Source organism: Lissotriton helveticus, chromosome 1_1 (assembly GCF_964261635.1).
Source record: "Lissotriton helveticus chromosome 1_1, aLisHel1.1, whole genome shotgun sequence".
Taxonomy (NCBI): domain Eukaryota; kingdom Metazoa; phylum Chordata; class Amphibia; order Caudata; family Salamandridae; genus Lissotriton; species Lissotriton helveticus.
In genome coordinates, this window is record NC_136057.1 from 1,326,662,049 (window position 1) to 1,326,685,265 (window position 23,217).

General features: G+C 45.1%; 1 protein-coding gene across 15 annotated transcripts in view; it reads left to right on the forward strand.

The window, feature by feature from the left end:
- Positions 1-23,217, forward strand: part of LOC144823590 (uncharacterized) — a 739,799-nt gene that overhangs the window by 294,711 nt on the left and 421,871 nt on the right. For 14 of the 15 annotated variants that reach the window (XM_078682228.1, XM_078682261.1, XM_078682304.1 and 11 more), the window contains 3 exons: positions 9,982-10,047; positions 13,637-13,684; positions 20,094-20,141. In XM_078682228.1, coding sequence (XP_078538354.1) covers positions 9,982-10,047; positions 13,637-13,684; positions 20,094-20,141 — 162 coding nt within the window. The remainder of the gene's footprint in view (positions 1-9,981; positions 10,048-13,636; positions 13,685-20,093; positions 20,142-23,217) is intronic. The other variant, XM_078682246.1, reaches the window with a different exon arrangement.

Consider the following 23,217-nt stretch of genomic DNA (forward strand, 5'->3'; position numbering starts at 1 on the left):
TGGTCACCCCCTTGTCTCTTAGAGGTTTCCTTCTCACCTTAGCCCATGAGATTCCACTTGCAGGTCACTTAGGCCAGAACAAGACTTGGGACAGGCTTGCCCCACACTTTCACTGGCCTCATATGTCTGAGGACACTAAAGAGTTTTGTCGCTCATGTGTCACCTGTCAAGCCAGTGGCAAATCAGGTGGCACCACAAAGGCCCCCCTCATACCACTACCTGTGGTGGGGGTGCCCTTTGAGAGAGTGGGGATAGACATTGTTGGACCAATGGACCCCCCAACAGCATCTGGGCACAGATTTATACTGGTGGTAGTGGATCATGCCACCAGGTATCCAGAAGCTATTCCCCTTAGGACCACTACAGCTCCTGTTGTGGCCAGAGCCCTACTTGGAGTTTTCTCCAGAGTGGGGTTTCCTAAGGAGGTTGTCTCTGACAGAGGTTCAAACTTCATGTCTGGATACTTGACTGCAATGTGGAAGGAGTGTGGTGTAAATTACAAATTTACCACACCCTATCACCCACAGTGCAATGGGCTTGTTGAGAGATTTAACAAGACCCTAAAAGGGATGATAAAAGGGTTACCTGAAAAGCTTAGGCGAAGATGGGACATCCTTTTACCCTGCCTCCTGTTTGCTTACAGAGAGGTCCCACAGAAGGGGGTTGGCTACAGCCCTTTTGAGCTTCTGTTTGGGCATCCTGTAAGAGAACCCCTATGTCTTGTGAAGGAAGGATGGGAGTTACCTCTCAAAAAGCCTAAGCTTGACATAGTGGACCATGTACTTGGTCTCCGCTCCAGGATGGCAGAGTACATGGAGAAGGCATCCAAAAACCTTGAGGCCAGCCAAGAACTTCAGAAAGCTTGGCATGACCAAAAGGCTGTCCTAACTGTTTATCATGCAGGACAGAATGTGTGGGTGTTGGAGCCAGTGGCCCCAGCAGCTCTCCAAGACAAATGGTCTGGACCCCATACCATCATTGAGCAAAAAGGAGAGGTCACCTACCTGGTGGACCTTGGAACTCCCAGGAGTCCCCACAGGGTGCTTCATGTAAACAGGCTCAAGGCATTTGTCGACAGGGAGGACATGGGCTTGCTCATGGCCACAGAAGAGGGGCAGGAGGAAGAGAGTGACCCTCTCCCAGACCTGCTCACTCAGAACCCTGATGATGGGTCAGTAGATGGTGTAGTCTTTTCTGACAGCCTCTCTGAACATCAACAAGAGGATTGCAAACAAGTTCTTCAATCCTTTAGACAAATGTTCTCACTGACCCCCAGTCAGACAAACTGGTGCACCCATGAGGTGGACACTGGTGACAGTCTGCCTGTCAAGAGTAAAATCTACAGGCAACCTGACCACGTCAGGGACTGCATAAAGAAAGAAGTTCAAAAGATGTTGGAATTGGGAGTCATTGAACCCTCAGAGAGCCCTTGGGCTAGTCCTGTAGTTCTAGTGCCAAAACCTCACACCCAGGATGGTAAGAGAGAGATGAGGTTTTGTGTAGACTACAGGGGTCTCAATGCTGTCACTAAGACAGATGCCCATCCAATACCTAGGGCAGATGAACTCATAGACAAGTTGGCTTCTGCAACTTTCTTGAGAACATTTGACCTAACAGCTGGTTATTGGCAGATCAGGTTGGCTGAGGATGCCAAGGCCAAAACAGCATTTTCTACCCCAGGAGGTCATTACCAATTTTTGGTGATGCCCTTTGGTTTGAAAAATGCACCTGCCACTTTTCAAAGGTTGGTGAACCAAGTTCTCACTGGGTTGGATGACGTTTGCGCAGCATATCTAGATGATATTGCTGTCTTTAGCTCCACCTGGGAGGATCACCTGATCCACATGAGGAAAGTTTTGAGGCCCTGCAGAAGGCAGGCCTCACTATCAAGGCCACCAAGTGCCAGATAGGGCAGAGTCAGGTTGTGTACCTGGGCCACCTTGTAGGTGGAGGCCAGGTTCAACCCCTGGAGAGCAAGATACAGGCCATAAAGGACTGGGCTCCTCCAACCACCCAGACACAGGTCAGAGCTTTCTTGGGCCTGTCTGGTTACTATAGGAAGTTTGTCAAAAATTATGGGTCCATTGTGACACTACTTAATGACCTGACAAGCAAGAAAATACCAAAGAAAGTTCAGTGGACAGTTAGCTGTCAGAAGGCATTCGATAACCTAAAGCAGGCCATGTGTACTGCACCTATTCTCAAGAGTCCTGACTACTCCAAAACCTTCATTGTCCAAACAGATGCATCTGAGTTGGGTGTGGGAGCTGTTCTATCTCAACTGAATATTGATGGTCATGACCAGCCCATTGCTTTTATAAGCAGAAGGCTGACCCCTAGAGAGAAACGTTGGTCAGCTATAGAGAGGGAGGCTTTCAGGCTCCATAGACTTCAACGCAGAAACCCGAAACGACTTCGCACTGATGCACCCGCAGCCCGTGGGTGAGGTAACAAGAGCATTTCGGAGCTCAAGGGTAGATTAACTCTCCTAGTGTCCAGATTCACAGTTGTTTTAGTCCTAACCAGTCAGGATTGCCCGTACTCATCTTTTTCTTGAACTGTACTGTCCATAGACGTTGTTACGCATCCCGCGTGTGAGTTCACACTCTGCACCCGCGTCCCGTGGGCCTCCTATTACTTACCTAAGGTTAGGATAGTGTAGTCCCAGCGATTCTACAGCCTCTGGACAGCTCCATTCCTTCTATCGATTTCCTTATACCATTTACTTAGTATATGGTTTGCCGTGCCCCTAGGGCACCATTGTAATTTTGTGCAACTTATCGTATTTTTCCTAAGAGATTGTCATGTGCTTAGCCCTCTGACCTCATAAAGAGTTCAGAGGTGTTTGTTATTAATAAATATATTGTTTATTTTCATAACAACCTGTGTGGTGTCCTTTCATCTGGTATTCAAGGGGTTATATTGTGGTAAAACAGCTGGCTTCACATGCCAAAAGAGTTTAGCCTAAGACTGCTTTGTCCATGCTACCATTAGGATAGCTGGTCTATAAGGTTGACTTACAACCAATCACCATAAGGGTTGTTTGGACTGATACAAGGTGATCACTAGAACTAGTGAGCATCATATATCAGGCCAACTTCTCACAGACTCAGCTTTGGAACACCTCCAACAAGGAAAAAAGCATAGAAAACAGAAAAGGAAGGGAAGAAACCAAAAAATAACAACAGCGGTAATAGCCTGGGGCAAAGGCGCCACCAGTGTGAAAGCGACATCCAACCCATCGCAAGACGGGCTGATTGAGACGTGAGACGCTACAGACACAGAATATAACACTCCAGAAACCAGAAATCGGGAAGGGGGGAAAAAACCTGAAAGAAAACCGTCACTAGAAAGAAGGCCTACCACTAGCCCCTCCCATAAAAGCGAGGAAACAACATCGGACCAACCACAAGAAAGGCCGAACTCGATGAGAAATGACACAGAAAGGGCGTACAACCAACAAGAAACTGGAAACCTGGAAGACAGGATAATCCCTGAAAGGAACCCATCTCAAGACCAAAGCCCTATCTTTAGCCCTACCCAGATAAAGGAAGAAAGACAACCCCGAGGAAGCCCTCATCGGGCGGCAACTATGGCAAGCCCGCTCAGACTAAAACCAACGAAGAGTAGTGAAACGAGTAAAAAAAGATATGCAGTGGGAATCAAGGAACGCCACGGCTCAGGGGAGGACTCGACTAATGCTGACAACTGCCGGACACAAGATGGGGGGCAAACTGGCACAACCTCAATAGTCTTCCACCCGGAGTACAAATCGAGGGGCACAATAGACACCCTAAATAGGGGTAATATGTTACGCCTACTGAAAACTATCGATAGCCTCAAAAACATATCGACCAGCGATTTGGAATCGGTAGAATTTGTAGAACTCTCGGGATACTCAGAGGTAGAAGCAACAAAAACAGTATGGGCTACAGCAGAATTTCCGGAGAGACTGCTAAATGAACAAGCAAAGTTCGACTCTTGGGGAATAAAACTCCAGCCATTTCTTAAACCAAGACACCCAGATCCTTTGACACTTGATAACCAGCAAAGAAAAAAAGCAAATGGGCAGCCAAACCTGAATACAGTTCTAAGAGGGGCTCGGAGTAAAACCCCGGAGAACTTAGCCCATCGAGAACAGTCAAATAAGAGACTATCTGACAACTGTAGTCCGACCTCGCAAAAGTGGAGCGTGCTATCGAGAACTCTAAATGTCAAAGCCACAAACCAATGACATAGTAACGCAAAAGCAAATAACACACCCAACACCCTTAGCATGTGCTCCTGGAACATCAATGGCCTAGGAGACAAATTCCCGGATGTAGAACTAAACATCTACCTGCAAAGATTTGTCATCATTACACTGCAAGAAACCGGGTCCGATATCCCACCAGCACTGTCGGGATACAATTTGAACTTTCTGCCACCCACACAGAGCTCATTGTTTGGCCATAAGAAAGGAGGTCTTGCCACTTACTGCGCGCTACAATCTATTGTCGAAGTAGTACCCTGGCTTACAAGCTAGCCCCCCCAAATGCAATGCAAGCACTGCGACTGACATTTCGCAAACAGAACAAAAAAGAGGATATAACCCTAATAAACCTCTACTTACATCCCAAGGAAAAAACCAAGGGAGCAAAACAGCTGAAGGAAGAACTCGCAAAATTAATAAAAATTGAGAAAATGAACAGTTTGATCATCACAGGAGACTTCAACTTAAACATGCTCAGCAACCCAGCCTCCGAAAGTAACGACGACGAGGACCCCGTTGCCTGGGAGCAAAGCCATCAAGACCCCACCTCGGGAGGCAGAAGCTCAAAAACAGCTAGGAGCCTATTGGCGAAACTAGAAGAGCTGGGCTTCCGAGCACTCAACGGCAGATTTCCAGGTGACCGACCCCAATCCGCGACATTTCACAGTACTATGGCCAGCTCTACAATTGATTTTACCTTCTTCGCTCGCAGCATGTATCAAAGGGTAAAAGATTTCCATATCAGCACGATGGACTACAGTGATCACCTCCCTCAGGAAATCACGATCGAGGCACCAACAACACTAAGCCCTCCTGGTGCCAACAGATTAGGCTTAGATTTCTCAACAAATGAAAGACGGATAAAGTGTAAAACTAAAGATCCACAAAGCCTCTTACTGCAAACAAAACAAGCTTTAGGAGAGGCACAATCCGCATCCTCAAATTTAATTATATGCTGGGAGGCGTTCACAAAAAACTTGAGAGACAAAGCAGAAATAAACAAAAGCACCAGGACGGATGAAAAGGTAAACTCCGCGAAAAACAAGAACCATCATAACTTCAGAAACGATATTCGGCTAAAAAGGTTAAAGACCCAGATTAACAACACTCTCCGGAGAGCTGGGACAGACCCCACTGCCTGCCAAGTGCTGAGACAGCTAAAAGATAGCCGCAGGAAACTTATATGGCAACTCAAAAAAGATGCTGACGAGGTTTTTTTGGGGAAAACTCCTACACAACGCCAAAACAAACAACAGCGCACAGTTTTGGCAAAAGATCAACAGTTTGATCAGTGAGCGAAGCCAGGGGATTGAATCCCATGCGACGGAAGAGGCCTGGATAACATTCCTTGGCACACACTTTAATGACGGCAAGAATTGTGGAATGAACCATTTAATCCTAGAACCGGCTCTGAAGTACAGAAGTCTCCATACAAAGAAATTCCTGCATGTGACGAGGAATTCTCAATCACGAACTTACAAATATGCAATAGAATCTCGAAAGGGAGACGAGAGGGAGCACCAGGCCCAAACGGCATACCCCCAGTCGTATTCAAACAAGAGTCAGAATACTGGGCCGGTGTTTTCAAAACAATGTTTGAAAAAATCTGGCAGACCTCAACAATTCCACGATCCTGGAGGGGAGCAATTATCTCCCCAATCTTTAAAAAAGGAGATAGGAACGATTCAAGAAACTATTGCCTTATAGCCCTACTTGACAATGAGGCAAAATACTACGCTGGCCTCCTACTCCATGATTTAACATCTTGGGTGGAAGAAACAACAGCAATCCCATACAACCAAACCGGCTTTCGGAAAATATGGGGACGACAACAAACATACTAGCCTTATCGCTTTTGATTGACTCAGCTGTAGCGGCAAAACAACCTCTATACCTGTGCTATATTGATTATAGCTCCGCCTTCGACCATGTAAACAGAAACATGTTGTGGCAAAAATTAAAGAGAATGAAAATTCCACCATTGTTGCTGAACCAACTAATTCTCTTGCACAGCAATATCTGGGTCCAGGTTAAATTAGGAGCAGGAGACTTCTTATCTAAGAAGATCCCCACAAGCACAGGAGTACAGCAAGGATGCGTGCTTGCGCCAACTTTATTTAATCTTTTTATGGCTGAACTATCAACCTTGCTGAATGAAAACAACTCCCACGCACCAAAGCAAGGGGGCATCCAGCTGTCCAATTTATTCTACGCGGATGACTTGGTGTTGATCAGCCGGACTCCGATAGGCTTACAGCTGTTATTAGATATTACCTCCCAATACTCTAAAACAAACAAACTCAACATTAATCATGAAAAAACAAAAGTTATGTGCATTACCCATGGTAAAAAGAAATCAGCACCCAGCTGGTTCCTGGATACAAGGAAACTGGATGTAACAAGTAAATACAGATATCTGGGGGTCATTGTAGACCACAGGGGCAGCTTCATCCCACAACGCGATGAAATAAAAAAGAGAGGACTAATGACAGCTGTATCTCTAAGAAACTTAAAAAATAAGATCGCTGGACCAAATCTCGCTCCTCTAAAAAAGCTGATTCAAGCAAAACTGATTCCATCTATAACCTACGGAAGCAAAGCGATGAGAGGAAGGGATGCCGAAACAGTAGATGGAACAGTAACAAAAGCGATGCGCATGATCTTTGGCCTGCCGAGGTACACCTCACAGGCACAAATTAGACTTGAATTTGGGTTGGCAAAGGAAGAGCTGGCACGCAAAGGAGTATACCTAAAAAGCTGGTATAAAATAAGCAGGGGAGAAGCAACCACGCTCAACGCTCTCCTTTGGAAAGAACTGCAAATTAAAGAAAATTGCCCGGCCAGGCTTTTTCTAGAGGACGCAATAAAACAACTGGGGGTGCAACAATTGTGAGATCTACAAGGACCTCTGGCAGGCTTCAAAAAGGCAGTAAACAACATTGTCAGAAAAGAATCTCTCTTGCAGGACAAAGCTTCATTGTCGGAACGAGCACACAGCTGGCTAACTATACAATCTTATACCAAACCCAGCCCACAAACATACCTTCAGACAAGCTTCACCAAAAAAGTAAAAGAGACATTTTTGAAATACCGGTTAGGATTATTGCCCTCGGCAGACCACATGGCCCCCTGGCTGCGTCCCCCAAAGCCAGCAAAGTGCCACCGTGTGGGAATGACGAGGAAAACATCTTACACCTCAATACCACCTGCAAGGAGCTGCAGCAAGATCGCCGGAACCTTCTGAGACCATTATTTAACAAAAAAGGGATCAGGTCCTGTAGGCAAGCGGTCCTTGCATGTTTCTCGGATGATGAAGTTCAAATGACTTGCAGACTGGTAAAATACATTGAAGTTGCAGAAGCCCGACTTAACAAAAAGACAGAACAAACGGAAAAAGCCAAGTTGATGGAACCCAGTGTACCATCTGTATCCACAGAGTTAAAATAATCGGATCACACAGAGGCACAGCAGGATCGCAGGAGCACACGAGGACAGATCTCCATGAAGCACAAGCACATGGGGAAGAGAATGTCTTGCCTCTCACACGGACTCCGGACTGCAATAATTAAATGCACTCCAATGGGGAAAGTAGGTCAGCCGAACTATACAAAACCCCCCAAGAGGAAAATAGAAGTGCCTCAGTGGCGGGCCAACTTTCCCTCCTACCTGCTTCCTCTCTTTTAACAGTTTTTAATCTTAGTACTTTTTTATAGCTTTTTTACAATCTATCAGAGTATTTCTAAAAACTTTCCATGCTGCTACAGACATTCAAAATAGTTTTTATTGATGTTGGTTTGTAATGGTTTTTATTAACTGTACAATAAAGTATAATGATGATACTTCAAAATGCATCAATGCCTTGATGGAAGTTCTAATCCTTAAACATAACACGCACCAAACATAAAGATCTCGAGCCATGGTCGCTCCACAATGATTTGCACATTTTGGGGGTTCCGCATTCTATGACTGTTGGACTGATGGAACTGTTTGTAGGAAAGATGTTCCTCATTCTTGTTTGGCACAGGCAACCTATTATCTATGTCCCTAGTTGTAAGGGTGCTTCGATCCATGGTTGTTTGCCCATCTCCAGCAGCACCATCTAGATCTGTCATAGAGCGTGTGCTAAATTATAAGGTCTGGCACGCTATTTTTCAGCTGTCAATTGCTGTTCAAAAGTCACAGCAGGCCTTCCTCACATCCTTATATGCCAGAGACATAATACTGTAAAAGGTTTATCCTGTGGATAACCAAAACCCTATTCTAAGAGAGATCATTAAACCTGGACAATTCTTTGGACTTCAAATGAACTGGGATAAGTCCATGATCGTCCACTGACGTGCACTGTATCCCAATAAATTATAAACTTCCCCATGTTTTGATGTCATAATGCAACACTTTATCTCGGTATACAAATACACCGAGACTCTGCTCTAGTTTTACATGCTAATTATGGCCCAACAGTCCACAAAATCAAGCAGCAGACACAACACTAGGCTCCTCTCATTCTGTCTCTAGCATTCTTTCTCCCCAGACTGCTTTACCTATTTGTAATTGCTCCACTGCTCCTTACAAACACCTTTTTCAGCACAATCTGCTCCATTTGTATTACTTTTGCATAGGCCAACAAACAGGCTAGAATACGTTGAGCCATGCTGATACTACCTTACTCCAGGGGTGGAATGGTACGCACAATTTAGAGTATTATTACATCGTCTCCCAATCCAAATATTTCTTTCCCTGGATTCATCCAGCATTTCATCTTCCCTCACATACTCACGAGAAAGATATAGCAGGTGCCACTCCTTTGATCTAAAGTATGAGAGCCCTACAGTACCATAACACTATTGTATAGTAGTTGGTAAGTGATTCCCATTTGGGAGGTGAGTAAGCCACCGCCTCATGATAAAATAAATACTTTTTGATTACAAATGCTAAACATTCTATATTACATGTCTTGAACTTCGTCAATTCATTAGGTAAGCATTCTAAATTCTTCAATGAAGTAGATTAGTCATCTATTTGTATATAAATCATCTTGAAGATCTGCACAGCCAACAAGAGTTTCGCCGCTTTTGATACACAGGCCTGAGGTCTGTTCAAGGCGTTCTTGTTTCAATGATTTGTGCTATCTTCCCTAAGAAAAGGTTCCACGTCTGAACAGCTTCTCACTGTCAAAAAGGGGGTCGGAGGGGTGGAATGGGGGTATAGAGGTACCCCACTCATTATCAGTCAGATCAAGTCTCCGACTGGTCCAACATTATCTATGCTCCAATTGGTTCCCTGAGACGGCCAGCCGCGGCCGCTGCAGGTAAGAGTGGTGGGGCCAGGTGAGGGGGGATTTCGAGAGATGACCACGAGGGAAAATTAAATAAATAATTTCCCCTCGTGGTCGTCTCTCGAAATCCCCCCTCCTCACCTAGTCCCACCTCTCCTACCTGCATCTGCTATTTTCAATGAGTAAATATATGCCCAGATAATTCTTTGAATGCTTGTAAAGCGACCAATTTCCATTCAGCCCAATCAATTTCATGAGGGAGTATTTCGTCTTTTTCTCAAAATTCTCTTTGAGCTGCCAGCCAGAGCGCCTCCCACAATTGCAATCAACTACTGGATAAACTTGGAAGTACAAGAGATAGAGCTCTAAGGATTTGAAAAAGCAAAGTGTAAAATTAGAAGCAGATATAAGTTTTTCTCGTTGTAAATGTTAGTTGTTTTTTGGTTTCTTCCAGCCACCTTCTTCTGATGTTGTCAACCAGAAGCCGGATTTGACACCTGAAGAAATTTCACTTAAAGAGGTTTCATATATTTAGTCTGTATATATATTTGTGTCGAAAATGAAGGTTACCATGTTTAGCACAGAGTATGTGATGGTTATATACAATGAGAAATCTAGAAGCATGCTTTGTCCATCATCTACCACAGAGTAAGATCGGGTTCTCTTGTTAGACTCTCCAGCCTCTGTACCTCTTTGGCTTTGCTGATCCACAAATTACAAAGCAGATACAACTTTGTTGCTTGTGCAACAATTCTACTTTTTAATGAAAACAGTGCCAGGCTTTTCTCTTCATGATATTTATTCAACCCTTAGTTCCAGGATTTGTTCAGCATTTATTTAAGCTCATAGGTCCTGTCTTTCAATCCAGTCCACTCATAAGACTTGCAATTTTTTTCATGTTTCTAGTCTCCTTGATATGCTTTTCTATAAACTGAGGTTCTTGGGATTTCACCACAGTGCAACCTGAGCAAAGCATTTTGAAAAGTGCCTGTTATGGAGGATAAGACGTTATTGGACTATAATACTTATACTGAACCTATACCTATACTTAACACTGTCTCTGTCATTTAGAGATTCAGGAACAATGAGTGAGAGTACCAGAAATTGGTTAAAATAAAATAAAACTTACTTTGCTGCTGCCGTTGAGTTCCACGTCTTCTCTCCTGCTTGCCTGTGTCCGCCTCTAGGTTGGAACAGGAAGTAGGAAGCCAGACTCCCACACCTAAGCCAATCACAACGCTGCAATGCAGCGATATGAATAGTTTGAGTGCCATGACATGTCGCTCAGCCAGGGGCTGGAGGTGTGGACATGTTCTCCATTCAGGCTCTAATGCAGCCTGCATGGAGAACAGGGAAGTGTACATGACTGTTTTGGGTGGCCCGAGAGGGCAGACAAAACAGTGATTGCACACAGGAGTGTTCTACCACTCCTCCCCTGAAGCTCCACCCGCCCCTTCATGTACTGCCACAGAATGAGGAAAAAATAAAAGGATAATAATGTTATTATCATTTTATTATTTCCTTTCTTTGCTGCTCCTGTCAGTGGGGCAGCGCTCTGCCGCCTTAGCATAGGAGCCCCCACTGATCTATTGATAACTTGCTTTTTAATATAAAAGTTGTAATGATTTTATAACATGAGCCAAAACAATATTCTAGTTCATTGTGGGCTTCGTGCACCAGCCAGAATGTCTTGAAATGAGAGTACAACTATAGGCGTTTATATTGTTACATAATGTCGCCAGTGCTTGCTTTCCTCCTCTTACATCCCCAATGACTCTCCATGTTTGTTCTCTATATTCCCATCCCTCACCCAGTTCGCCTTCTACATCATGAATCCAAAACCGAATCTCTGGTCTTCATATGCAGGTATTGTAAACTTTCTTCAGGTTTTCAAGAACCTTCTTCGACAAGCACCAATTTTTATATTCTTTACCGCGGCTAGACTTTACGCTCAGAAAGTGGTCCATACCAGCTGAAGCAGTTGTTTGTGAGTTTATTTATATAGCTCTATTTATTTCATAAAAATATTGTTTCCTACAAATAGCATCTGTGACACATCGGTCAAAGTCCATGCAAAGCCAATATTCTCTGAAGGGAGAATTCTTTTCAGTTTCCTCCATCTAACTTCTGAAAGTGTTACTGCCCAGAAGCGGATGTATGACGTTACAACGCATGCTTTTACATCGCATGCCTTTACAACGCGGTTTTTACATCGCATACCATTACAACGCATAGCGCTTTTGGGTGTTGGATAGTGAATAGTTTAATTTACTATTCCAACTCCAGTCCCCGTGGACACTAGGGAATGTTATTGGATAGTAAATTAACCTATTCCCTATCCTAGAGCGCCCCCCAGCGCAATGCGTTGTAATGGTTTGCGTTGTAATGACCGCGTTGTAATGGTAGTGCGTTGTAAAAGTTTCGTTGTAAGTGATGTTTCCCCCCAGAAGCAGGACTAGATACCAGAGGATGTATCACTTGAGAAAGTCAGTATATTCAGACGTTTATATACATTTGCTGAAAGCTTTAGGGTTTCCAGGTCTGCACCGCATCACATCTCAATCCGGAGTAGGCTGGGGAGCAAGTTTGTCCCCCTGGAATGCCTTTTGACCTCCATTATCCATATGGGTCCAAATCAGGTTTGAAGCCTACGTAATTGCTGCCTAGTAAATCTGTTTATTCATTCCTGAATCACTGTTTCCACAACGATTCCTTCACGTTGTATTTATCTCACACATTTCACCATATTTTTTGTGGTGAAATTTACATGTGGGAAAAATTGGAAGTGCTGTATTCTTGCATTACTTTTCACAATTAAGGCGGCACTACCAGCCGCATCAGCATAACTTCTGCACTTGGAATAGGGTTGCTGGTGTCCTGCTCTAGCAGACTTCCATTTGAAACGCATTAGTTGTCCACTCCTAGGAGTGCCGGCTTTAGTGCGCAGCGGCCTGTGCGGCCGCACTGGGCACTGACCTGGAGAGGGGACACTGACCTCAAGGGGGCGCTGTGTTTAGCAATATGTTTACCATTTAAAGGCACCTACTGCAGAGTATCTTGTGCTCCCAGGTTTCAGGCAGTAATAAAAATGTCAAGATAACTGTTGCGATTAATATTCCTGCGAGAGAGAGATGGGAGTTTTGTCTAGTGGCAGTTTAGACTCGTTGCTAAACCCGGCCCTTCTTCCGCGGTGTGCACAGCCCTCAGCACTACTCTTCACCAGTTCATCCAGCCCATTCACTTGTTATATGTCGTCATTTCTCCAGCCTCATTCTTTCCCATGCTCAATGCAGCCTTGTTTCATTTCTTACCACTGTGCTTCTGTATGCCTGTATCTTTGCCTTGAGTTCAATGTGTTTCCATGGTTATGTGTAGGTCTAGTACATCCACGATGTAGACATGAGTCATTTTTGGTGCTCTGTGGTCATGCTAGACATCTTAGGACTGATTCACCAAACCATTTTCGTTCATAAAAGCGCTTTTGCAATCGAAATTGGCTGGATTATTTCTCACAATAGACTCACAAAAGGTGACTATTCAGACTCAGATCCATTTACTCCTACATAATATCACCCTACATTCTCATAACATTCAAAAACTCATCCCTGACCCTTCCACTATTTGAATAGAGGTGTAGATTTACACCCGACAAATGCTGGACTCAATCCCTTTCTATGATGTGAAGAGGAAGAGACCTCACCCAAACCTCCAGGGCTATAGGGATAGTTGATTCTCCAAATAGAAAAATGTTTTCTGTGTATAAAAAAACAAGAAGAAATAAACATGCAATTGCACAGCGGCGCTGCACAGTGTGTACAATTCCAATCTGTGAGGAGTACCTAACCACAAAAAGTTTCAAGACTATCTCAAGGGCCCATCTAGAATACTGTGAATGGCACAGCTTTCCAAATATACCACTGGTAAGGATTCAGAAGAGCCAAAAATTCTTAAATCTGTGCATATGCTTAGGAGTAGATGCACAGGAGTTGCTTTGTGAATCTGGCCTCCGGTGTATTTCTGTGGATTTATAAATCTAAAAGTGTACATGTATAGGTTGTACAGTAACACATTTCCACTACTTAAAGACTTCTTTTCTGTTTTACTTTTAGACTCCTTCCAGCAGTACTCAAAAGAGGGTAGATGTCAGACCGAAAATAGTAAGTCTTACGCACAAAACAGATTTTTGAAATCTGGTAGAATGCTTTTCTGCCCTCCGAGGCCATGCACACTTTTCACAAAAACAAATGTACTACTTAAAAAAGATTGCATGTTTAATCAAATTAATGCCTCCAGCCAGGAGCCATTAACGTACATGGCAACATTTAGAAACACAAGAGGGACACACAGAAAAATAAAAATCTGGACAATGTATTTTCCCCACTGACCTGCATTGAATTGGAGGTAATTTTAGGGGGAGACCACTAAAATAAAGTCGGGATAAATAAAGTTGGGAGTCTCCTGGCTGAATCCCGTGTGTGGGCATGCATGCACCAACCACTTCAGGATTCTCAAGTAACCCATGAGCTACGCCTCTCTGCAGCTCAGCTTACTAAATTAGAGGCTTTTGTTTGATTTAATTAATGTATGTATACCAAAATTTAAAAGCATAAATTCAGGATTAAAACCCATGCACTCTGAGAACATTTAAGGTGATGTTTGGTGAAAAATGCTAGTGTGTGTGTGTAGTTATGTTAGAGGGAGGCATGCTCAACGTTTGGAATTGAGCAGGACCAATTTCTGATAGCACGCCATGTCCATTATAATACATGTCCTCCTTACAGCATATTCAACTTTTTTAAAGCTATTATTTGACTGCTAAATCATGCGGTGTTGGGGAAATTTAATATTAATACTATGCCAAGAGCATTGCTACTATGGCTGGTATGTATTACCCATATACAGATATTCCATATTAGCAAAGCCTTTTTTACGTTTCGCCTGCACAATGCTTGCATTGTGCTTGCAAAATCTCTTGTAATGAAAAAAAAACTTAAAAGAGGCTTAGAGCCCGTCCTTTAATTACCGTTATTTTCTGTTGGCTGGCTTCTACATCTCTTACGGTTCCTCTCTTCTTATTGGTCAGCCGATCCTCCTGCCATCCAACTTCCTCCTAGGCTTCAGAGTTCTAGTCCAAGTTGTGGAGCTTGTACCAAGTACTGCTTCCTATGTCCTTTCACTGGTTGCAGGTACTCTTTTTTAAATTTACCACAGGCACTCTTACAGAGTGCGTGTCTGGAATCCTCTCCATGTGTCCGCAGTCACTTGACAGTTTAGCCCCCGATTCCATACCTAGCAGCACCCCTGCTTGTTCCCTCCTCTCTGACCTCTAATACAGCAGCAGTTTCTTGAACTTCAGCACCGCCTTCTCTCCGTCATCTCGCAGATTCTAAACCCCTTGGACAGCTCGGCTGCAGCTTTATTCTTGCCACTCACCGTGCGGCCCATCATGCGCCTCAGTCCCCACATCTTCCCAGCTGACAGAGACCCGAGCCTAGGACCGCAGCAAAGAGGCACGCTGACTCTCTCACAGGAAAATTCTGTTTAGCTGAGAGCCACTGTGCCCAGAGCAGCCCAGAAACCAGCCAGAGCCTTGGACGCTCTCAGCGCCGCCTACTGACACCCCTACCTGCACACACAGAGGTCGAGACTTGGCTCTACCCACTCTCTCCTTGCTCCCCAGGGACTATCTGCCATCCTCCCGCTCCACTCAGAACCCAACTCTGCCCACCATCTCTCCACTCCCCAGTGGCCAGCTACCATCTCGGTGCTCTGCTCAGGACTTGACCCTACCAGCTATCACTCACGTTAACATCTTATTCCTCCTCAAAAACCTTTCTTTGTCCTCCCTTATACATTTCTTCGTTTCACTATTTTCACTCACTAGTCTCGCTATATATTCTCTCCTGTAAGACTTCCTATTCTAGGATCACAGGATGTTAAGCCGATGCCGAGACTCTAACCTGGTTCCCTAAGTCTGCAACTCTTTCATTTATGCTACATCTATATACTCACATGCAGGGAGAGTAAATGATTTGCCCACAATCACAGGATGTTGAGTTGACACCAAGGATCACATCAGGATCTCAGCTCCAAAGTCTGGAACTCTTGCTGTTATGCCACATCCGATCCCTACATTGACAAACCCAATAGCTTTTGCAGGCGAAACAAATCTATTTGCTTTGCCGATGCTTGCTACGTTACTGTTGACAACTATGCCTGATGAACTGAAGTGATCACTGCTCGTATATTGCATATGGTGGCCACTAATGTGCCTGATGTGGTCCTTAATACAACTCTAATAATATTAATAGTTCGGGATGATTTTCATCCAACATAAGTAGCTCTAATCACAGAAAACGTTGGAGATCCCTGAAGCAGTTGTATCTGAAAGAGACACGTTAGTGATAGATTCCTTACCTTAGAATATCCCCAGGCGTCAGACTGGATCCGGAAATGTGTGCATAGCAGTACCCTTGCGCGTCAGTAGGCGTCGTCTGCGGCTCCGCGTCCGTCGTCGGTGTACTTAGACGCCGCCTCCGGCGCCGTCTTCGGGCGGCGCCGTCCCCGATGCCTCCCTCGATCCGGTTCCGGCGCCGCTCTCGACGCCGTTTGGAGAGTTTTACTTCCATGAACCTGCCCCATCATTTGACACCCCTGAATATCAGGAGATGGGTTATGAGGAGTATTGGGAGGGGTCTGAGGACCCTCTGACACGTGAGTGTCAGTCCCAGGAGGACTGGACAGGTGGACTTGGGGATGCCAGTGGTCTGGACACCTCGCCAGACACTGGTTTTGTCTCACCTCCTACCGTGGCTACGGAGGAGGGGACAACCAACAGTGTGGTGTTGACGTGGGCGGCCATGGCCTTGGGCCTTGAGCTTCCCGTCGCGGCCGTGAGGACTAACCTCCTCACTGAGGTCCTTAAACCGCAGTCAAGCTCGGCTGAGCCTCTGCTGCCGTTTAATGAGGCCTTAACCGATGTTCTTTTAGGCACTTGGTCCAGGCCCGCTACAGGTTCGCCTGTAGATAGGAACGTGGCCAGACGCCACCGCCCGGCCCCGGGCGACCCTTGTTTCCTGTCCAGCCACCCCACCCCTGAGAGCCTGGTTATCCAGGCTTCGAATTCCCAGACCGCACTCCCGTCGGCTCCACCTGACAGGGAATACAAGAGGTATGAGCAATACGGCAAAAAAGTATTCTTCTCCCTAAGTCTGGGACTGTGGTCTTCCAACACAGCATTCCTCTTGGGCTGCTACACCCACTCTCTGTAGGATACAATCGCAGACGTGCTGCCACAATGCCCGTTGGAGGTACGGGCTAAACTCGGCCGGGCCCTTGTGGAGGGCCGAGATGCAGCGCTGTATTCTATCCGGTGTGGGCTGGATACCACCGACTCACAGAGTAAGATCGGGTTGTCTTGTTAGACTCTCCAGCCTCTGTACCTCTTTGGCTTTGCTGATCCACAAATTACAAAGCAGATAAAACTTTGTTGCTTGTGCAACAATTCTACTTTTTAATGAAAACAGTACCAGGCTTTTCTCTTCATGTTATTTATTCAACCCTTAGTTCCAGGATTTGTTTAGCATTTATTTAAGCTTATAGGTCCTGTCTTTCAGTCCAGTCCACTCATAAGACTTGCAATTTTTTTCATGTTTCTAGTCTCCTTGATATGCTTTCCTATAAACTGAGGTTCTTGGGATTTCACCACAGTGCAACCTGAGCAAAGCATTTTGAAAAGCGCCCATTATGGAGGATAAAACGTAATTGGACTATAATACTTATACTGAACCTATACCTATACTTAGCACTGTCTCTGTCATTTAGAGATTCAGGAACAATGAGTGAGAGCACCAGAAATTGGTTAAAATAAAATAAAACTTACTTTGCTGCTGCCCCTGAGTTCCACGTCTTCTCTCCTGCTCCCCTGTGTCCGCCTCCAGGTTGGAACAGGAAGTAGGAAGCCAGACTCCCACCACTAAGCAAATCACAACGCTGCAATGCAGCGATATGAATGGTTTGAGTGCCATGACATGTCGCTCAGCCTGGGGCTGGAGGTGTGGACATGTTCTCCATTCAGGCTCTAATGCAGCCTGCATGGAGAACAGGGAAGTGTACATGACTGTTTTGGGTGGCCCGAGAGGGCCGTCCAAACAGTGATTGCGCACAGGAGTGTTCTACCACTCCTCCCCTGAAGCTCCACCCGCCCCTTCATGCACTGCCACAGAAGGAGGAAAAAATAAAAGGATAATAACATTCTGTTATTATCATTTTATTATTTACTTTCTTTGCTGTTCCTGTCAGTGGGGCAACGCTCTGCCGCCTTAGCCTAGGAGCTGCCACTGATCTATTGATAACTTGCTTTTTAATATAAAAGTTGTAATGATTTTATAACATGAGCCAAAACAATATTCTAGTTCATTGTGGGCTTCGTGCACCAGCCAGAATGTCCTGAAATGAGAGTACAACTATAGGCGTTTATATTGTTACATAATGTCGCCAGTGCTTACTTTCCTCCTCTTACATCCCAAATGACTCTCCATGTTTGTTCTCTATATTCCCATCCCTCACCCAGTTCGCCTTCTGCATCATGAATCCTATACCGAATCTCTGGTCTTCATATGCAGGTATTGTAAGCTTTCTTCAGGTTTTCAAGAACCATCTTCGACATGCACCAATTTTTATGTTCTTTACCGCGGCTAGACTTTACGCTCAGAAAGTGGTCCATACCAGCTGAAGCAGTTGTTTGTGAGTTTATTTATATAGCTCTATTTATTTCATAAAAATATTGTTTCCTACAAATAGCATCTGTGACACATCGGTCAAAGTCCATGCAAAGCCAATAATCTCTGAAGGGAGAATTCTTTTCAGTTTCCTCCATCTAACTTCTGAAAGTGTTACTGCCCAGAAGCAGGACTAGATACCAGAGGATGTATCACTTGAGAAAGTCAGTATATTCAGCCGTTTATATACATTTGCTGAAAGCTTTAGGGTTTCCAGGTCTGCACCGCATCACATCTCAATCCGGAGTAGGCTGGGGAGCAAGTTTGTCCCCCTGGAATGCCTTTCGACCTCCATTATCCATATGGGTCCAAATCAGGTTTGAAGCCTACGTAATTGCTGCCTAGTAAATCTGTTTATTCATTCCTGAATCACTGTTTCCACATCAATTCCTACACATTGTATTTATCTCACACATTTCACCATATTTTTTCTGGTGAAATTTACAAGTGGGAAAAATTGGAAGTGCTGTATTCTTGCATTACTTTTCACAATTAAGGCTGCACTACCAGCCGCATCAGCATAACTTCTGCACTTGGAATAGGGTTGCTGGTGTCCTGCTCTAGCAGACTTCCATTTGAAACTCATTAGTTGTCCACTCCAAGGAGTGCCGGCTGTAGTGCGCAGCGGCCTGTGCGGCCGCACTAGGCACTGACCTGGAGAGGGGACACTGACCTCAAGGGGGCGCTGTGTTTAGCAATATGTTTACCATTTAAAGGCACCTACTGCAGAGTATCTTGTGCTCCCAGGTTTCAGGCAGTCATAAAAATGTCAAGATAACTGTTGCGATTAATATTCCTGCGAGAGAGAGATGGGAGTTTTGTCTAGTGGCAGTTTAGACTCGTCGCTAAACCCGGCCCTTCTTCCGCGGTGTGCACAGCCCTCAGCACTACTCTTCACTAGTTCATCCAGCCCATTTACTTGTTATATGTCGTCATTTCTCCAGCCTCATTCTTTCCCATGCTCAATGCAGCCTTGTTTCATTTCTTACCACTGTGCCTCTGTATGCCTGTATCTTTGCCTTGAGTTCAATGTTTTTCCATGGTTATGTGTAGGTCTAGTACATCCACGATGTAGACATGAGTCATTTTTGGTGCTCTGTGGTCATGCTAGACATCTTAGGACTGATTCACCAAACCATTTTCGTTCATAAAAGCGCTTTTGCAATCGAAATTGGCTGGATTATTTCTCGCAATAGACTCACAAAAGGTGACTATTCAGACTCAGATCCATTTACTCCTACATAATATCACCCTACATTCTCATAACATTCAAAAACTCATCCCTGACCCTTCCACTATTTGAATAGAGGTGTAGATTTACACCAGACAAATGCTGGACTCAATCCCTTTCTATGATGTGAAGAGGAAGAGACCTCACCCAACCCTCCAGGGCTATAGGGATAGTTGATTCTCCAAATAGAAAAAATGTTCTGTGTATAAAAAAACAAGAAGAAATAAACATGCAATTGCACAGCGGCGCTGCACAGTGTGTACAATTCCAATCTGTGAGGAGTACCTAACCACAAAAAGTTTCAAGACTTTCTCAAGGGCCCATCTGGAATACTGTGAATGGCACAGCTTTCCAAATATACCACTGGTAAGGATTCAGAAGAGCCAAAAATTCTTAAATCTGTGCATATGCTTAGGAGTAGATGCACAGGAGTTGCTTTGTGAATCTGGCCTCCGGTGTATTTCTGTGGATTTATAAATCTAAAAGTGTACATGTATAGGTTGTACAGTAACACATTTCCACTACTTAAAGACTTCTTTTCTGTTTTACTTTTAGACTCCTTCCAGCAGTACTCAAAAGTGGGAAGATGTCAGACCGAAAATAGTAAGTCTTAGGCACAAAACAGATTTTTGAAATCTGGTAGAATGCTTTTCTGCCCTCCGAGGCCATGCACACTTTTCACAAAAACAAATGTACTACTTAAAAAAGATTGCATGTTTAATCAAATTAATGCCTCCAGCCAGGAACCATTAACGTACATGGTAACATTTAGAAACACAAGAGGGACACACAGAAAAAGAAAAATCTGGACAATGTATTTTCCCCACTGACTTGCATTGAATTGGAGGTAATTTTAGGGGGAGACCACTAAAATAAAGCCGGGATAAATAAAGTTGGGAGTCTCCTGGCTGAATCCCGTGTGTTGGCATGCATACACCAACCACTTCAGGATTCTCAAGTAACTCATGAGCTACGCCTCTCTGCAGCTCAGCTTACTAAATTAGAGGCTTTTGTTTGATTTAATTAATGTATGTATTCCAAAATGTAAAAGCATAAATTCAAGATGAAAATGCACTCTGAAAACATTTAAGGTGATGTTTGGTGAAAAATGCTAGTGTGTGTGTGTAGTTATGTTAGAGGGAGGCATGCTCAACGTTTGGAATTGAGCAGGACCAATTTCTGATAGCACGCCATGTCCATTATAATACATGTCCTCCTTACAGCATATTCAACTTTTTTAAAGCTATTATTTGACTGCTAAATCATGCGGTGTTGGGGAAATGTAATATTAATACTATGCCATTGATGCCAAGAGCATTGCTACTATGGCTGGTATGTATTACCCATATACAGATATTCCATATTAGCAAAGCCTTTTTTACGTTTCGCCTGCACAATGCTTGCATTGTGCTTGCAAAATCTCTTGTAATTAAAAAAAAAACATAAAAGAGGCTTAGAGCCCGTCCTTTAATTACCGTTATTTTCTGTTGGCTGGCTTCTACATCTCTTACGGTTCCTCTCTTCTTATTGGTCAGCCGATCCTCCTGCCATCCAACTTCCTCCTAGGCTTCAGAGTTCTAGTCCAAGTTGTGGAGCTTGTACCAAGTACTGCTTCCTGTGTCCTTTCACTGGTTGCAGGTACTCTTTTTTAAATTTACCACAGGCGCTCTTACAGAGTGCGTGTCTGGAATCCTCTCCATGTGTCCGCAGTCACTTGACAGTTTAGCCCCCGATTCCATACCTAGCAGCACCCCTGCTTGTCCCCTCCTCTCTGACCTCTAATACAGCAGCAGTTTCTTGAACTTCAGCACCGCCTTCTCTCCGTCATCTCGCAGATTCTAAACCCCTTGGACAGCTCGGCTGCAGCTTTATTCTTGCCACTCACCGTGCAGCCCATCATGCGCCTCAGTCCCCACATCTTCCCAGCTGACAGAGACCCGAGCCTAGGACCGCAGCAAAGAGGCACGCTGACTCCCTCACAGGAAATTTCTGTTTAGCTGAGAGCCACTGTGCCCAGAGCAGCCCAGAAACCAGCCAGAGCCTTGGACGCTCTCAGCGCCGCCTACTGACACCCCTACCTGCACACACAGAGGTCGAGACTTGGCTCTACCCACTCTCTCCTTGCTCCCCAGCGACTATCTGCCATCCTCCCGCTCCACTCAGAACCCAACTCTGCCCACCATCTCTCCACTCCCCAGTGGCCAGCTACCATCTCGGTGCTCTGCTCAGGACTTGACCCTACCAGCTATCACTCACGTTGACATCTTATTCCTCCTCACAAACCTTTCTTTGTCCTCCCTTATACATTTCTTCGTTTCACTATTTTCACTCACTAGTCTCGCTATATATTCTCTCCTGTAAGACTTCCTATTCTAGGATCACAGGATGTTAAGCCGATGCCGAGACTCTAACCTGGTTCCCTAAGTCTGCAACTCTTTCATTTATGCTACATCTATATAGTCACATGCAGGGAGAGTAAATGATTTGCCCACAATCACAGGATGTTGAGTTGACACCAAGGATCACATCAGGATCTCAGCTCCAAAGTCTGGAACTCTTGCTGTTATGCCACATCCGATCCCTACATTGACAAACCCAATAGCTTTTGCAGGCGAAAAAAATCTATTTGCTTTGCCGATGCTTGCTACGTTACTGTTGACAACTATGCCTGATGAACTGAAGTGATCACTGCTCGTATATTGCATATGGTGGCCACTAATGTGCCTGATGTGGTCCTTAATACAACTCTAATAATATTAATAGTTCGGGATGATTTTCATCCAACATAAGTAGCTCTAATCACAGAAAACGTTGGAGATCCCTGAAGCAGTTGTATCTGAAAGAGACACGTTAGTGATAGATTCCTTACCTTAGAATATCCCCAGGTGTCAGACTGGATCCGGAAATGTTTGCATAGCAGTACCCTTGCGCGCCAGTAGGCGTCGTCTGCGGCTCCGCGTCCGTCGTCGGTGTACTTAGACGCCGCCTCCGGCGCCGTCTTCGGGCGGCGCCGTCCCCGATGCCTCCCTCGATCCGGTTCCGGCGCCGCTCTCGACGCCGTTTGGAGAGTTTTACTTCCATGAACCGGCCCCATCATTTGACACCCCTGAATATCAGGAGATGGGTTATGAGGAGTATTGGGAGGGGTCTGAGGACCCTCTGACACGTGAGTGTCAGTCCCAGGAGGACTGGACAGGTGGACTTGGGGATGCCAGTGGTCTGGACACCTCGCCAGACACTGGTTTTGTCTCACCTCCTACCGTGGCTACGGAGGAGGGGACAACCAACAGTGTGGTGTTGACGCGGGCGGCCATGGCCTTGGGCCTTGAGTTTCCCGTCGCAGCCGTGAGGACTAACCTCCTCACTGAGGTCCTTAAACCGCAGTCAAGCTCGGCTGAGCCTCTGCTGCCGTTTAATGAGGCCTTAACCGATGTTCTTTTGGGCACTTGGTCCAGGCCCGCTACAGGTTCGCCTGTAGATAGGAACGTGGCCAGACGCCACCGCCCGGCCCCGGGCGACCCTTGTTTCCTGTCCAGCCACCCCACCCCTGAGAGCCTGGTTATCCAGGCTTCGAATTCCCAGACCGCATTCCCGTCGGCTCCACCTGACAGCGAATCCAAGAGGTATGAGCAATACGGCAAAAAGGTATTCTCCTGGGACTGTGGTCTTCCAACACTGC